Here is a 17,912-nt window from a genome sequence, read left to right on the forward strand (position 1 = left end):
TTGGCTCTGGGCCTTGGTTTCCTTACCTGGGAAACTGAAATTATAGCAGTGCCTTTCCCATAGGGTTGCATTGAATGAGACGACACACAGCCAGGCCTTGTCTATGGTAAACAGTCAACCAATGTTAGCTACTGTTATAATTCTGTCTTTTTACCCAGTGAACTGAATTTCCTCTCTAAGTGCTTAAAATGTTAAGATGTGTATTTCTTCTTTCCCCTTCTCTCTTTTCCAAATTCCTGGTCACCCTACAAATGCAGTCACTTGTGGCTTCTCTCTTCATCAGGCCCCACCCCCATCACTTTCACTATTTCCCTAGTTTCTCCAGAAACATCAGGTGAATGTCTCCATTACCTCCTGATTTTATATAATTACTCTTTTAAAAAAGTCCTCCTGGCTTCATAAGAATTCAACGTTGGCACTTGGCACTTGCAGCAATTAGTGACATTTAATTTCTCTACTTCGGCATGGAAAACGAGATGATATATGTGGATTTTACACTGGGATAAAAGTTACTCTGGAAGTGAATGAAAGAAAAGTCTTGGCAGAGATAACTTACTTTGTTTTTTTCCTGAATCTTTTTTTTTTTTTCCATGAATGACTTCCTTCCTCCCCTGAAATACTTTCCCCCATTACCCAGCCAGAGGGAAGGAAGGAAAGATGCATTGAAAACCATCTGAGATGGGTGGGATATTATAGGTTTGAGGGGGAGACAGTATTAGCTTAAATGATGGAGGCCTTCAACTTCTGGCCTGGTTCCTGAACATTGCGTCTTCCTCTTGCCCGTTTCAGTAAATGGCTTCTATTCTCTATATTAGTCATTCTTGTGACAGGCTTCATGATGGCCACAGCCGCTTACAAATGACTTTGCTTTCATAGCCGTTTCCATTCACTGGAGCTGCAAAAGCAGCTATCTCTATGGGGATTTTCCTGAAGGGCGTAACATAGTTTAGAGGGCCATACATATATTTTGCATGTAATTTACATATGATTTGCAGTCTGTTCTAAGGCAATTTCAACTTTGTATGTCTTGCCTACTGGCAATCTTTTTCTCCTCTTATTCTTGTATGTGCCCTAAGAACCTGTGTGTCACAGACAGACGGGTAAAAAAGGGCAGACTGGAGCACTAGAAAGAATGAGGGGAAGGGTCAAAAATAGCAGATATCTTCTTGGGATCCGGAAGTGTCCCTGGATCCAGCTAGGATAGCACTTTGTCAAGGTGTGACATCTAGATAGTAGACTTTTCAGTTGCTTTCTGGTTTTTTGTAATTGTTTTTAAACAGGCATTGTGGCTCCATAAGCATTCTGTGTTGGCAGTTCCCAATATCATGCCTATCAAAGCCTCATCTAAGTCCGCCTCCTGTTCCCTACCCACAAGTAGGTTAACATTTATGGAGCTGGCTTTTGAGTCTTAGTTGAGGATGTATTCAAATCCAGAGCCCGTGGTGAGATTGTTTTGGAAAGATGTGGTCTCCCTTGCTTCCTTGAGCCCCCCTTTTCCAGCCCATGTCTTGTCTTTCATCTTCCCATGAACATCAGGCCCAGAATAAATGCCAAACTCCAAACCCAGCCATGTGCTCGTCCCAGGGCCGGCTGTGTGGCCTGGGGGGCTGCTGCTGCCCCTCCACTTCTGAGGTTGATAAGAAAGACGATCTTCATTTTTCCCCCTTCCTTATCAACCACACGCATAACACACACCCAACATAGATTCCTTTTCCTTCCTTACTAATTATATCCTTCTCAGTTAAGATTTTTTGAGGAGTATATTCTGTATCTATATCGGAAAGCCATATAGTTCCTTTTTCCTTTTTGAATGTAGAATTTTATTTTAATGTTGAATGTGCAGAAAAAAAAAATGAACCTCCAGGATATCTTAATATCCCCCATCTCTCCCAGGTTAAAACTTAGTGTTCCAGCCCCTTTTTCTTTGAAGATTCATTTATGTACACAGGCACAGACCCTGTCTTCTGTGAAAAGGAGGGGACACACCCTAACATTTGCCCTAACTTTCTCACAGACCTTAGTCCTACATTGTTAAATGCACCCTAGACATTTTTGCTTGAGTGGTTCTTCTGTTTATTCAACTCATCATGCCTAAAACAGAACTCATTATTGCCCTCACTCCAAATCCATCTCCCAACCCCATCCCGCCTTCCTATTTCTGACCATGCTTCACTCAGTCTCCCATCCCTTCCCTCCCTGAAGCATCTCATCCGTCACCCAAAGCCTGATGAATCCTCTTTTTCCCTTTTCCTTCCCTCTCCCATGATACTTATTTAGGCCTTTTGCTTATGACTGATCTTTCTGCCTCCATCTCTTTTCCCTCTAATCCATCCTGTCCACACCATCGCCAAAGCAATCTTCCTCAGCATCATTTTCCCTGGGTCATTCTCCTGCCCATGAACCCTCAATGTCTCCCATCAGCTGCAAGGTCAAGCAAGTCCATTTTCCTTAGCCTTGAAGCTCAATGTCTTCATACAGTAGTTCCATACTCTGAGCCTTAAGATCACCTTGCACTTCTTCCTTGTACCAACTATTTATATGTGTATTATTTATATAGCAGGTATTACAAACCTACCACATGCCTGGCAGTGTCCTAGGTGCTTCTGGAAAGTTGAACGGGAAAGGCCTTACAAATGCACTTTGTGGTCTGGGGAGCTGGTGGTGTTACTTGGAATGTCCTACATCTGTCTAAATCCTAAACCATCTTTCAAGGCCTATTTCAAAACCCACTTTTCTCCAGAAACCTTTTCTGTGCACCCAGCCCCCTCCTCACAGTCCTACTGTCCTTATTGTCTGAATTCATCCTTTGACACTTAGCAATTACCCACTCATTGATTGCTCATTCACTCATCAAACACGTACTGAACACCTACTCTGTGTTAGGCACTGTGCTAGGTGTGGCCTCACACATTAGTATATTTTTGTAACATAATAAAAATAACAACAATAACCCTTATATAGCCCTTACCATGTGCAGGCACAGCTTTACATATATTCATTTATGTAATCCTCAAAACAACCTATGAATTTGGCATTATTATCTAAATTTTACAGATACGTAAATCAAGACACAGAGATGCTTAGCAACTTTACTGGGTTACAAGCCAGAAAGTAACAAAAGTAGGAGTCAAATTGGGCTCTGAAGTCCTTGATCTTAACCCCTCCACTGCCAGGTGCCAGTATATATATCACATGCACATTTGTGTGAATATAGACACATGCACACTTTCTCAGATTCTACCATACCGTGGCCATCTACCATACTTGTTTGTATCTCCACTACCTTTTCCAGTGTTTGCATATCGTAGGTACTTCAATCATTTGCTTGATTGATTGTTGGTTCTTCCACTCACTCTGGGAGGGGGCATGACATTTTTAGCAGCAAGTAGGAGTGTTTTGGGATGGGAGGGGGAAGGAATAGAATTTCAGAATAGCCCTGGACACTCTGGAATTCTTGGTTTCCAGTTCTTAACTCTGCAAGCTTTAAGGATAGGTTTGTTCCGGAGATGATACTGATGTAAAACCTCTGGAAAGTGGGATAAAACACCCTGCTCAAAAAGCAAAACAAACTCAAACCATGTTATGGTTACTTTCCTGGTACACTTATTCATGTCCACTTTGCTTCATTGCCTGTAAAACCGAAATTTTGACAGCAGGATCCCAGATCCGCATTCTTGGCCTAATGTTTCTATTTAAGATTTTTATAAACTGAAGAATATGAACATTTTATTCGTGTTGCAATACTGCAACTACATATGTAGCTTAATAAAACCTGATAAGTACATATTTGAATTTTAAAAACACAGGTGGTGGGTTATTTGCATTTTAAAAGGATTCTTCCTTTTACAAAAGGATCCACTGCAGGGTTCCGTTAAACATCCAATTCCTCTTGGTGCATTTATCATACTATTTAATTTACCAAAATTTGATTTATATGCCGCTCTGAAGGGGTAGCTCTCAAGTTCGAGTGAGCATGGAATCAGTTGGGCAACTTGTTTAAGATTCAGATCTTTCCGCCAACTCCTCCCCAAGATTCTAGTTCATCAGGTCTGGGGTGGGGCTCAGGATCTTCATTATTAATAAGCATCCCCAGGTGGTCAGTGAAATACATTTTGGAAACACTGCTTTGAAGAAACACACGTAGCAAGGAGATGGGGCACACCTTTAAAGGGCTTCTCCAGGGCTCTGAATACCCTCTGACTAGCAAGTGTCTCACTTACTCTTCATTTGGTAAATTTTTGAAATATATATTTGGGTCAAATAAAGATTATTTCACTTCTTTTCTCCTCACTCCTTCTCCTAGCTACCAAACATCTTTAATCACAGCTGTAAAATGTTTCTCCTTTCATTTTTAAATTTAAAAAAATTTTAAATTTTTTTCTCCCAGCTTTACTGAGCTATAATTGACATATAACATTGTCAACGTGTTGATTTCATACATTTGTGTATTGCAAAATGATTACCACCATAACATTAGCTAACACCTCCAACCTGTCACATAATTACCATTTCTTTTTTGTGGTGAGAACATTTAAGATCTACTCTCTTAGCAAGTTTCAAGTATACAATACAGTGTTATTGTCCTTTCATTTTTAACCCCCTATTTCACTCAAGTATTTCCTTGGATCTTCCTTATTCTCATTTATTAATGCTGATAACCCTCCTGTGAATAGTCACCTTCTGAATTCACACACCTGTTCTGTTCCTGTTCCACTTTCCACATACCCCACCTGCCTGCTCCACACCCCCCTCCCACCCCCTTAGTGCTCTTGTTCTAGATGCTGAAGGCTATGGCTTGGTCAAGAAACATCAGGCATTTTAGGAACAGACACTTCTGCAGAGGTTTCTCTTAGCCAAATCTAGGGCCATTTGTTCTTTCTACCTACTATCCTCTCCAAAAAAAGACCAAAAATTAATTTTTTTTAAACAAAACAAATCATGAGAATGACTTGCTTTGGCATGATTCCATTCCTCCATGAGTATTAATCTGAGGCCTCGGGAAATGAATGCCAGAAATGTGCATTTAAAATATGATTATAGTTTAATGAAATTCATTTAAAGAATAGACTCCTTGACATTTATGGCACATGTATATATGTATTTAATATATCATTGATCTTTTAAAAGAGAGTTTCTTGACCCATATTTTGCCTCTGATTACTTTGCAAATCTCTAGTAATCTCTAAAAGCATTTAGAAATTTCCATACTTTGGAGATTTTTCTCCTTTATTAATCTCCTATATCCCTGAATTTCACTCCAGGTAAAGGTTCTCTGGAGTGATCTGGATTTTGTCAACTATCTCCAATAATAATAAAAGCAATGGAAGAGCAAATAATGGGTGCCATTGGTTACTGATTGGAAATCTTTTAATAGATTTATCAGGGCTTATGATTCCCTTGAAGTAATGAGCTCTTAATAGCCTTGTTTGACTTCCATAAGAACATAGCCAGAGGTTGTGTATTCATTTATTGGGACATTGTGTACCTTCTTTAACCCATTCAGTGCTGGGCTAGACCTCGCTGATCAAGGCTGAGGGACTTTCTGGGAAAAGATGGTGGTGGAGAAGCCATGGAGGGAAGGGGTATGGTGGTCACTGGGCTAAGAGGAGGGTGATACAGGATGTCGTTTCAGGTTGTCGAAGCAACTCTTGCAAGCAGAAACTCATTTGGTGTGTTCAGTACCATTCAGCTTTTGTAGAAAAGAATACTGTATCTAGAAAAAAAAGTTGGATGGTAATCTCTGGGATTACACCTGATTTTTTTTCCTGAGTTTTCTAAAGTTTCCACAGTGACCATGTATTACTATTAAAAATAATTTAAAAGAAAGAAAACTACTTTACCTAGCATCTTGATTCTCATTCGCAAGGGACCTACTCTTTAATAGATTTATCTCAAATCTTACCTCTTGCATAGAACAATGGTAAAAGGAAAGTTTTCATGATGAGGCCCATGGCAGTTCAGCAAACAAGACTGTCCTTGCACCAGAGAGCCAGCCTTTCTGCCCTGTGGCAGGAAGGCTGGCGTGTCAGTGCTAGTTGCATGCTCTTGAGTATGTATGTATGACCCTCCACCCCTCCTTCCACTCAAGAATTAAGAGAAAATTGCATGGCATATGGAATTTTAACTTTGTCTTCTTTCTTTTTCCCTTTCCCTTCCCCCTCCTCCTCCCCTTCTCCCCTCTTTTCCTTCCTCAAGGCCTCTCCCACCTCATGATGAGTGAACAAGGTAGGTGCTTTGTGCTCGTGATGCTGCAGCTGCCCAAATTGCTTGCCTTCGTGCCTCTGCCTGGTCGCTCAGAGCGTCATCATCACTGGCAGGCCATTTGCTGCCTGTCCCTCCTGCCGTGGGCCAGACGGGCAGCAGGTCCACCCTGTGGTGGGGGGCACCTTTCCCCGTGCATCCTGGTTTCCCGCCCCCACCATCCCCTTGGCTTCTCCATTCTGCACCACCATTTGTCATCTTGGGCGCTGGCCCTGCCGGGCTGCCTTGGAGAGGGAAGCATGAAACAAGGCATGACGGCAGCGATAATGGGGGTGAATGAAGCTAATTTCAGAGCAACAGAGCGGTTAACTCCCTCCTGCTCCTCCCCAGGCCCCACGCTGGGGCCCCGGGCTTGGGGAGGGGAGCTGGGCTTCTCTCTGAATTTCATTCTTAGTAAAGGTTTGCTTTTTGTCTTCCCCTCCATCCCACTGCCCATTTTAATGATTTTCAGCCCCTCATGGTCAAAGGAAGTCCTCGGGGGTTTGACTGTTTCCAGTTTTGTATAAAAGCAAAAACCACCTAAAGTACATGCTAATATCCTCATGGCAGGATTCTAACTCATTATACACCCTGAAGAAAACTGCATATAAAGATCTGTAAATTCGGCATCTGCAACCTAAAATATTCAAATATGCAGGGAATGAACTGTGCAGGAAATTCAGCTCGGCTAAGCACAGGGTGGGCTGTGAATGAAGCCTTTTTCTCCTAAATAAAAATTTTCCACGTTATCAGCCTAAATCAGGATTCGACAACTAAGCCTACTTAAAATTGTCTTTCCCTTCACTGTTCAATTGCGACTATTGTGTTTCTTCTGAGCCTTGGGATGATTGCAAGATTGACCTACCTGCCTTGCCTTGACACTGAAAGGCTGTACTTTAATTTCTCTTGTCTGTTTCCTTTCAAAATATACATGGGACTCAGTGCCTCTTTTGCAGGACCAAAAAAAAAAAAAACGGGAATGCAGGGTACTTCCATGTTCTCTTTTTTTCTTGATCTTTTGAGGAGTGTGGGGTAGCACTGAAGGGCCACTCCCTGTTCTCTACTCCCTTACATTGGATCCATCAGGGTTGCCATAAAAGGGAGTATGATCAGATCTAGGAGCCACCCAGGCTGAGAGAAGTTTGTTTATGGTGTCCACATAGCCCGAGAGCTGAGTACTTGAGGACATCCTGACTTGATAAGGCAGGGTAAGGAGGAAGCACACGTTTCCAATAGAAGTGTATCATCCAGACTTGAGCCAAGGTCCACGTTGTGGTCTCTGGACATTTCAGTGAAGACATGGTCTGGTGTAGAGCAGATATCAAAGAACAGAGCTGAAGGGAGGAGGTCAGCTGAGTTCTCCACTGTTAGATGAGGTTCCAGAAGAGGCTGGGATGAAGCCCCTCTATTCTTGTAGGCGAGAGAGGGAAGTTATCTGCCAGCAGTGGGTAACTATGAAGTGGATATGAGTAGGGGATGCACTAGATGTTGACCCAGTGTCCAGGTAGTTTGAGAGAGTTAAGCACATCTCCATGAATTAGGAGGACCTGCGCTCTACGAATTGCTGGAATTTGATGGCCCAACTTTGATACAAGTTACACCAGAAAAGGCAGGCCCTCAGAGTCCTGATAAAAAGACCCCTTCTCCATTCTTTTGCCTTATTCCCCCAGCTGCCCTTGAGGAGTCCTCCCAGCTATTACAGTGGCTTGGAGGTCTGAGTGCTTCATATGGCTGATGTCATAGGGTAGAGTCCAGGCAGATGGGCTGGGCTGGTGGGGACTTTACTCTTGTTTTGGCTTATTTCAGACTCACTGATGCAGCACAGGTATTTTGGAGGGCTAAATCCCAACATTGGTATAAAAGCATTTGGAGAACTTGTATTGTATACCTTACCCACTTTTTCACCCCCTGCTCAACTTCTCTTGGGCACCCAGCATTGATGTGTACGTGAGTAGAGAATTCAGACACACCCATGTACACTTGCCCTGGGCGTAAGTCGGGTATCTTCTAGAAAAAGAGTCTTTAGGCAATGAAATAATGACAGACAGATATTATGAATTCCTCTTTGGAGAGGTTTTCAAGAAAGGATGCAGAATTCTTCCGGGTGGTCCGTGTCACTAAGGTTTTAAGTTGCAACTTGCAGTTTAATCTTTTTTTAAGAAGGTCCTTTGACTGCATTCTGCTTCCTCTCATTCTTTCCCATTTCCCATCCCCTTGTCCATTCTTGCCCTTTGTGATGATTCCTTACAAAACCAACTCTACTTCCCACCAATTCACCTTATTCCTTCAACATGAAAGAAAGAGATTTCTGTCTGGTTTCCACTGAATCTCCAGAAGCTGTTTTTGATGCCCATAAAAATGTGTGGAAATACTTATGTATGTTGTGTGTGTATCACTTATACGTGTATGTTACATTCTTGGTCCTCATGACTCACATTAATGTTGGGAAAAAAAAACAAGAGAACGTAGCTTCTCTGAGACTTTCCCTAACCAATTTTAGATTGGTTAAGTGCATGCGATTTCACATCCATGTGGCTATGCAGTGCTGTTGCATGCAGACTTGGTCATGTTTCTAAGGATGAGACTGAGGAGAAACGAATGGGAAAAAGCTTAAACACAAAACGGATGGAAGCAGCCTTGCTGGGCACCCTGTTTACGGCTTAAGCTTCACATTGTGCATTTGTTTTGCGCTGCCTTCTCAAGCTGCTGTAGTGCTGTTGCTGTTACTGTTGTGGGTTTTTGTTATGTGTGTTACGTTTCTTTGTGTGTCTGCAGTGTGCTGATGTTTTATTCTCCCTGCTCTCTCTCTCTTTGTCTCTCTCTCTCGCCGCCTCCATGGTGGACACCATGCTTCCTCTACTTAATTGGACCTTCCACTTCATTTCTGTAGGTAGAAGTAAAGGTAGAGATCATTTTATTTTTATGGTTGTAACTATCAATCTGCCTTCTGAATGTTCGTGTATCCAAGGGGAATTGTTGATTCTGATGAATATGGTCCAGATTATAACTTAGTGCTTTTTACAACAACTAAAAATACATCAATAAAAAGCCAGTGCTCTCGTTTCCCTTCAATACACTTCATGTTCAGCGGTTGGGGATCTTTCCAACTTGGTATGCCTGCATCTAAATCCAGGATGAGCCTTATCCATTATGGTGTGCTGTTTCTAGAAGGAACGGGGGACTCTGAAAATGATTATGCAGTGTGGGGAAAGTATGTTTTACTCAAAGACAGGGTATTCTAAGATCCCCTCCCAAGAAATGTATTGAGGGAACATGGGGTTTGTGAAATGATGTGCCGTTGTTTGTGTTACTTGAAACTGACTGAATTCGGGGATAAATTTTTGTGAGGGAAGGATGAGAGTTGAGAAAGGGGAGAGGGTTGGTGAATTGCTTGAAATTTTATTTAATGTGAAATTTGGGGGATATTTAATTATTGCTTTTATCTTCTGTGTGATATTTCCTGTTGTTTTGGAGTGGAGATTTTCTGACTGGGGGTGATGGGCTAAGAACGGTAGGACTGCAGGTGTGGAAGAACAAAGGAATGATAATGTATTACATCGTAAGGAGAAAGTGGAGAAAGAGATACCACTGGATTTTAACTTACAAAGTCAACCTTTTTCCAGGTAGGCAGGGAAAAGGAGAGGCGCAGGGCGAGCGGGCTTGCTCCAGTGGTCTGACGTGCCTTTCAGTGCTTCACACCTTTGGTAGCACAACTCGCTCATCCGTTCCTAATCAAAGCTGTCAGAGACCCAAGCCTGGAGAACCTGCCTCACCAGCTCAAATTGGGATTAGCTGTTCAGGAGTGAAGGGAGAGGTTAACTGATAAATTATAAATATGCATCTGCATCCGCTTCTCCCCTCTTCCCTCCTAACTCTCCAGCCCCTATCTCTGTGAAGCTGTGTGCTGCTCCTTCCTGCAAAAATTGGCAAATAACAGGAGTAGGAAATATGAATTCTGGCTTGAGGATGTTGAAGAAAGAAGGGGCTGACAAGTTATTGCAAATCCTGATTTGATGACTAGTCTGTGAACTGGCCATCTCTCGTTTGAGTTTCATGCTTTTCTGGATTTTTGAAAAATCCAGTTGGAACTGTTAGAAGCAGTTCGGTCCTTTCCACTTTGGGGATGGTTGATTGCCTATTCCTTTTATGCTAATGACAGGTGGGTTTATTCTCTGAATTCTGTCATCTGGGAGCCCTTACCCCATTATGGGCTTGGTACCTTTGCAAGGAGGTGGGAAAAGGGGAAGAGGAGGAGGAATGATGATGGAAAGGGTGTGTCTGGCTGCCCCCTCCACTTCTGTACTTACTCTAGTCAACCAGAGGCTGCTCTGCAATCTCCTCATAGGCAAAGACACCAGGACTCTACCTTTCTGAAACTTATGGTACTGTGGCACCTGTCCCTCCTCCTACCAGCTTCCATGAGAATACATTAGAGTCAGTCTATCTTCCTCCCTTCCTCCCCCACCCCCCCACCAACTTCCTCCTTTTCTTTCCCCAGTCTCCTAAAACATCCCATAAGATAGATGGTTTTAGGTTTTGCACATGGGTATCTTACTTTCTCTCTCTGGCCACTGCTGCTAACACTGGTTGAGGGCTTTCTATGGGCCAGCCATTCTGCCACATGCTTTATCCACCTTATCACACTTAATCCTCACAACTATTTTATGAGGTGGGTGATGGCGTTATCCTTGCTTTATGGATGCGTAGAACAAGGCTCAGAGTTACATAACTTGTCAGATGGCTACTAAGTGGAAATGAAACCCAGAATCTAAGCACCCAACCATGACTTTATATTGCCTTTCTTGGATATCCAAGAATGACCTCCAGGTTCCTGGCACTGACCAGTCTCAAGTTTCAGCCCGCCACTTTGCATTCTCTGTAACACATGTCCGTTTAAATGTTCCCAGTACTGTCATCTCAGTATGTCCAAGTCAACCTTCGCACCATCTGGCTACAAACCAGCTTCCCTTTGTAACATCCCTGTTTTTGTTAATGGTGCCCCCATCCTCCTCATCATCTGGGCTTGAAACCCAGCATTGCTTTCTATCCTTCTTCCTGAACTTTTCTATTCCCAGGTGAACAGTTGAGAGAGCTTGTTGAGATTCTCCTCCGCATGTCTCCTGCATCTCTGCTGTCAACACCCTAGTTCAGTTCCCAGTTAGCCCTTATTAGATAATTGCCACAGCCTAATTGGTCTCCCTGCCTCTGTTCTCTTCCAGCCTGTCCAGTAACTGAGAACTGCTTAAGTTCTTCTGTCCACCAAATGGAGCGCAGGATTAGCTATCTTGCTTTCAAAGCTGTCCCTAATGTGACCCTGTTTACTTTAACCTTCTCCCCTGTTAATCTTAGAAGCAAAATTGCAGCCAAATAGAATACCAGATAACCTTACCGGACCTTTCCTCATCTCCTAGCTTTACTTATTCTGTTTCTGTACTCTATGATAGCTCCTCCTCACTGAAATCATACATAGATTTCATTTCCTAGTTGATGCTATTCTTGAATGTTCCATTCAGAGATGAGCTCTCCTTCCCTGTATCTCTCTGATATTTTATATTAAAGGTATTTGGGAATTGGGCCACTCTCCTCTACTAGACTGCAAGAATGTTGAAGACAAACATATTTATTTGTTAATGTCCAGATGTGTCTAGCAAAGCAGGTGGCACGTGGAAGGGACTCTAAATCCCTAATCCTTCTTATCCTGCTGTCAGTCATCTTCCTAAAAGTGAAAATAAAGCAAAATTAAAATTAAATCGGATCGTGTAGCTTATCTGTTCAAAAGCTTTCGATGGATTCTCATCGTATAATGTCAATGTGCCTTCTCGGATTTATTTTCTACAGTACTGCGGCCCACTCCCCACTCTCACCCATGACAGCCTCTGTGTCTCCAAGGGTCAAGAACTCTCCATGCCTGAATCCACATTATGGATTTCTGCCTTCAGGCTTTTGCTCCAGCTCTACCCTCTTTCTTGAATGCCCTTGGATCACTCTTCTTCCCCTTTTCATCCTTTGAGGCCCAAGCCTCCTGGGTCTGCCAGACTGTGCTTCTCTTGTAAAGTACCTGTGCCAAACTGCCTTGAATCAGATTTACTCGTGTGTTTCAGTCACCTCTCTCCTTAAAGGGCAAATGTGGTATCTTGGCCATTTCTGTCACCCACACTGTGACTTAGCTCAGTATTTTGTCCAGAGTCGTGCACCAACCTGTACCCTTTATCGTCATCCTCATTACCCCAACCAACTGAGCAAAGGAGCTGCAGTGGATCACGGATTGAGGCTGGATGCCCTGGCTCCAGTTCCATCCTCACCTTGGCCTTCTCTTGACCCTAGGTGCGCAAGTGAGAGAGGGAAGTGGTCATAGATTACACCAGAATAAAAGTGAGAAAGGTCTTTGGATTTATTCTTAGAAGCTTGTCAGAGCAAAGAATGCCTCAAATTTTGTTATTCTTTTAAAGCTGAGTGATGAAGCAGTAAACTCTTAGTGGGAAGAATTGTGAGGTTAAATCTACAAAACCAAGTGGGCTATTTAGGGTATAAGGATAACCACAACATTCAGGAGGCCGTTGGACTACATTGGGTCAAAAGCAAATGTGACATTACCTAGAAGCGGCTGACCAAAGGAGTTCTTCAGCAACCAGCCGTGCTCAGCTTTTTTGACTTGATTTTGACAGCCTTCGTTTAAGTGTTTAGAGTGTTTTGGTTCCCTTCCCTTTTTTCTTGTTGATTTGGAGACTGTGCATTCTGGGTTAGATTACCAAATACTTTCCCTTGAAACTGAACTTGGAGTAGGTGTTGCAGACTCAAGTGCCTACAGAGACTTGATAGCTTTCATCAAATAGCAGGTCTTGTAGTAGGAAAATTCAAGTGTAAGATCAACAATAGGGAGTGGTGGGGACTGTGGCAAACTGGAGAACACAAATCTTGCCAAGGTCAGTAGCCTCTACTCTGCTCTAGCTGATTGCTGCCATACAAGAATGCATGCCCAGTGTCACCAGATCCTTTAGATAAGCCAGAAGTAGATTTTATAGAAATGTCAGCTTATGGCATCTTTCTCTCTCTCTATGTATGTATGCATACACACACACTCACATACCCACACAGATGCCAAGAGATTCATCCCATGAGCCACAGGTTTTTAACCTTTGGCTTGAGGAGAGAGGAGAAGTAAAATATTCCTTCAAGATTTCTTGCTGAATGTCAATAGTGGGAGGTAGTTACTGGCAACATGCTTGATTGAATTTCTCTTTACTTATAGCAGTGGTCAGGGCATAAGGAATCCTTCCTACTCTTGGTGCTACTGCCAGGGAGCCTGATCTGTGAGTTGGATGAAGTTGGATTTGTAGAGTGGGGTGGGCATGTGTGAGAAGGGTATGGAGAATGCTGGGAATGACCAAGAAGAGAAGTAACTGACATCTTCAACAATTGCCAAGAACTGGCATGATTTTTAAATAGTAAAGATGGCGGGGGCACTTAATTCCTTTTTCCTTTTTCTCTACAGAACTCTTCATCTACTGGACTAGATAGTGTTGACCCTAAGATTTACTTTAATCTATCAGAATTTAGAGACCCTTTCCAATTTATTTGTATATATTTTTTCCCATGTAGATTTGTTCATTGGCCTTCTAATGCTGGACTAATCAACACTGGCCAAACTGGAAAGAGACAATCAAGCTACATGAACTTGAACATGACTTCATGTAGATTGGGTTTAGTTGATAATAACATTAAGAAAGCTGATTTGAGGAGTTGAGCCCCCTCTTGTCCCTGCTAGGACTTGAGAACCCTGCAAATAAGTTACTGCTTTGATGGCCAACTGTTTATGCAAACTAGTAAATGCAATGCCAGCTACTAATTATGAAAATAAACTCATCTGTGCTCTATAAATATCTAATTATGATAAAATAGGGGCAAGATTACATTTCTATCTCTTGCCTCATCTGTTTCTCATCCACCACTGGTTTGTCCTCTTGACAATGAATAAAATCACTTTGTTTTTTTTAAAGAAGCCCGTTTCTCATGTTTTTTTCCTTCTAATGTTTTGAAAGTCTGCAGGAGGAAAATAGACTTACTTTAAACATAAAACATAAAATTGCCTGATTTTAACAACTCTGCTTTTGACAGTGACATCTTTAAAATGGTGCTTTAGAAATATGAAAAGTATTTTTTTTCCTTTCCTTGTTTAGAAAATTTTCATTGGATACTGAAGACATTTTTTAAGAAGAGTTGCTCCTTGGAGCATTTTTAAAAATGTGTAAATGTGGGGCCAGTCATTATGGCCCCGTGGTTAAAGTTCGGCGCACTCCACTCTAGCGGCCCGAGGTCAGTTCTGGGTGTGGAACTACGCCACTCCTCTGTCAGCAGCCATGCTGTGGTGGCAGCTCACAGAGAAGAATTAGAGGGACCTACAACTAGAATATACAACTATATATTGGGACTTTGGGGAAGAGAAATAAAAAAAAAAGGAAGATTGATAACAGATGTTAGCACAGGGTGAATTTTTCCCAGTAACAACAAAAAAGAAAAAAAAATGTGTAAGTGTGAACAGTAGATTTATTAGTAAAAGGTATGATGGATCAAAAGGATGTTTCAATTAAGTTTCAATTGACAATATGTGAAGTAAAATATTTCTCAGATTTCTAAACAATTATTTCCTTCTCAATTATCAATTAGAGTTTATTGATTATGCACAGATTTTTATATGTGTGTATATGTATCATAAAACACTTTCTCCTTGAAGGTCAATAATGATCTACTTGTACAGATGTTTGCTTATCAAGGCAAGTTGGTTAATCTTAGAGGAAATATAAATTTCAACTGTAGATCTATGTGTGTACACATATAAACCTGACTTTGATAACATCTACAGGTAAAGGATGTTTTGAATTAAATTGTATTGCCTTAATGATGCATCTAATTTATAAAGAATTCAAAAGAGCAGTTTCATGGAAAAATATTTAATAAGAGAACAAGCGAAGAGCATTTCCTCATGTGCTTAGGCTTGTACACACCATGGTCTGTTTCTCAGATGTGTAGGGCAGTGTATGTGTATCTGAATATAGGTACGATTTGTCCAAATACGTATGAATAGGTTTATCCTGGTTGAGTATGGTATCACATATGCCTTCCATTTGTAGTGTGCTGAAAATAATACTTTCCAGTGTGATGTGTATCTGAGTTCACCAGATTCTCTGCTTTAACATTCAAAAAGCAATCTTTATTCAGCATTCAATAAATATTGACAGAGAGCCAATGATGTGCCAGGCCAGGTGCTAGGTTTTGGGTATACAGGGTTGACCAGGGAAATAATATAGGCCCTACCTTCTGACATCTCACCGACAGTTAACAGGAATTTGAAAATGGCTTTCAAATGTAACAACTACCTTTCCTCCTAAAGTCTTAAATAAACTCTATTTTCAACTTATTAATGTATACGCATTTTTGAATTAATTTTATTCATTTATTTTAAAGGGAAACTATCAGGTAATAATTCAGTTATTCAAATCACCAAACTTTTAATGTCTCAGAATCAGAAAAAAGAATATGCTTTGTGACTATGTAGGGATTTTTTCATTTATTTGTTTATTTTTATTGAAGGATAGTATACATAGTATAAAATATATGAAATCCACACTCTTAAGCACATGGCTTAAATATTTTTTAACCTATATACGCTCATGTAAATACTATCCAGATCAAGATATGGAAGGTGTCCATCGTTCAGAAGGGTCCGTTGTGCTACTTTCTGCCATTTACTTTTAAAAAACACATTTATTCTCCCCACTCCCTCCAAAACTGTGCGTATCCATGTAGTAATCTGCAGGCCGCCTCCGGGGTGCTTTAATTTTCATTAGGAAGGATTAACCTTGCGAGAGAAGGAGGCACTGTGGTTTTCACTGTGTGTAAATGGAGGCAAAAATGTTGCCCTCTGATGAGGTGTAGCTTTGCCCTGTTTTTGATGATGCTCAGGTTTCCCTCTGCACAAAGAGAATATCTAATTGATATCATTAGGTTTTTCTCTTTTTTCTTAAGGCATTTAGTGGCAAGTGGAACAGCAGAGGTAGAAAAGCCCATATGCTTTGTAAAAAGCCAGACTAATAACACTTTTTGATGGATGTCTGATTTTAAAAGTGCTGCATCTTTCATTAAAATTTACATGTAAAGTAAGGGCAGACGCAGTGACAGGAAAGCTAATGCAACTAGCACATCTTGACATAATAACAATCAGAAGAAACTGGAGATCCCAGATGGCAGCTTGGCCTTTGCCATCCTTTTAATAAGCTACTAACTGCTAATTATTTCACTCTTTTGGGCAAGTTAATTTACTGTTGACTCTTAAAGAGATACTGCTCTTTTTTCCCCATGCCACACAAAACAGAGCCCTTTCACCGGGAGCTGTGGCAAGTGCTTCCGTGCAAGTTGGAAGCTTTCCAGCCGGTTGTAACAATAATGGCAAGTATTGGGGTGTAAAATGTCGCTTAATAAACAGTATTTTCTTGGATTCTTTGAGTATAGAACATTTAAAAAAATTCGTTTGGCTAAAGATCCATTGTGTGTGCATGTGTGCGTGTACGTGTAACAGCCATAGATCAAACAGCCAATACAGGGAGAAGATCTGATTTTGGAGCCTCTTTGAGAGTGAAAGAACAGCTGCCTTTTAAATGGTTGCTAATTCCGACAATTAATGCTGTTTTGTGAGTGTGTGATTTTCTGTGATGGCGGTTAGGAGGGATGATGGTGGGTAATAGCGCATTTCCTAAGCTTTATGGTAATGTAGCCAAGTAAAGACCAGAGTACTGGGAGAGAACCAGCTCCCACAGGTTCTGGACCCCTTTTAAATGAAAAGCCTGCGAAGCATGCCTTTTTCTTACTACGACTTCCTTAGGAGATTTTATATTTTAGCACAGACGCAGATTATTAAATGTGTCGATGTGCAAGTGAGCTTGGATGCATCAGGAGGGAGTGTTTGGAAAAGAACCTTGTTTGCAACGAGCTGTCTGACAATCAAAATATTTACTTAAAGATAAGCTAATGACTGTGCCTTGCAAATGCCTGCAGACCCATTATTGAAATGAGAGTCAGTACTTTGGCTTGGTACCATTCAAAAATAAATTGCAAACCTCAAATGCTAGTGCGTGTGTGTCTTACACTTCTCCCAAAACAAAATAAATGTGTATCAAACAACAAACAAAGATGGAAAAATCTCTCAATACATTTTCTTGAAATATTTAAACTGAAGTTAATGTGTTACTATGATCACTTGCTCCTTCTTGTCACTGTTAAAAATTGCTAAATGGCTTAAAATATTCGTTGAAAAAACACATTCTCCAATTATTGGTGATATCTCTGAACATGAACTTGATAATGTGAGTTTTGTAGTCCAATATCATATCTATAGTGACTTGGGTGTTATGCAGTTGGTGGGTAGACTGTTGAACTCAATCAAATACTAGACATTTGCTTTTGTTTAAGTCTAGAGGAACTGGAGATGTTTCAAATGTTATATTTGTTTAAAATTAATGTATCACCTGGTTTCAAGATAGCCCCAAGAAAAAGTATATGTGCCTGCAAGTTTGGGGAAGTTTTGTCATCTTTCAGAATCTGATATTGTATAGCATGTTCAGCCAGATTGCCATCTTCCAAAGGTTTTTGAGAAATGCTAACAACGTTTCAAGAAAAAA

At 41.2% G+C, this 17,912-nt stretch overlaps 1 protein-coding gene across 31 annotated transcripts in view; it reads left to right on the forward strand.

Annotated features, from left to right (window-relative positions):
* The window catches only part of NRXN3 (neurexin 3), a 1,503,251-nt gene that overhangs the window by 105,714 nt on the left and 1,379,625 nt on the right, over positions 1-17,912 (forward strand). For 22 of the 31 annotated variants that reach the window (XR_011533070.1, XR_011533071.1, XR_011533074.1 and 19 more), the window contains exon 4: positions 6,196-6,225. The exons of 8 other annotated variants lie outside the window; for them this stretch is intronic. Coding sequence is in view for 18 of the 23 variants with exons in the window: in XM_070594343.1 (XP_070450444.1) it covers positions 6,196-6,225 (30 nt within the window). In the remaining 5 variants the exon portion in view is untranslated. Of the gene's footprint in view, positions 1-6,195; positions 6,226-9,130; positions 9,143-17,912 lie in introns of all 31 variants that reach the window. One more of the 31 variants, XM_070594342.1, reaches the window with a different exon arrangement.

The sequence above is a fragment of the Equus przewalskii genome, chromosome 25 (genome assembly GCF_037783145.1).
Source record: "Equus przewalskii isolate Varuska chromosome 25, EquPr2, whole genome shotgun sequence".
Classification (NCBI taxonomy): domain Eukaryota; kingdom Metazoa; phylum Chordata; class Mammalia; order Perissodactyla; family Equidae; genus Equus; species Equus przewalskii.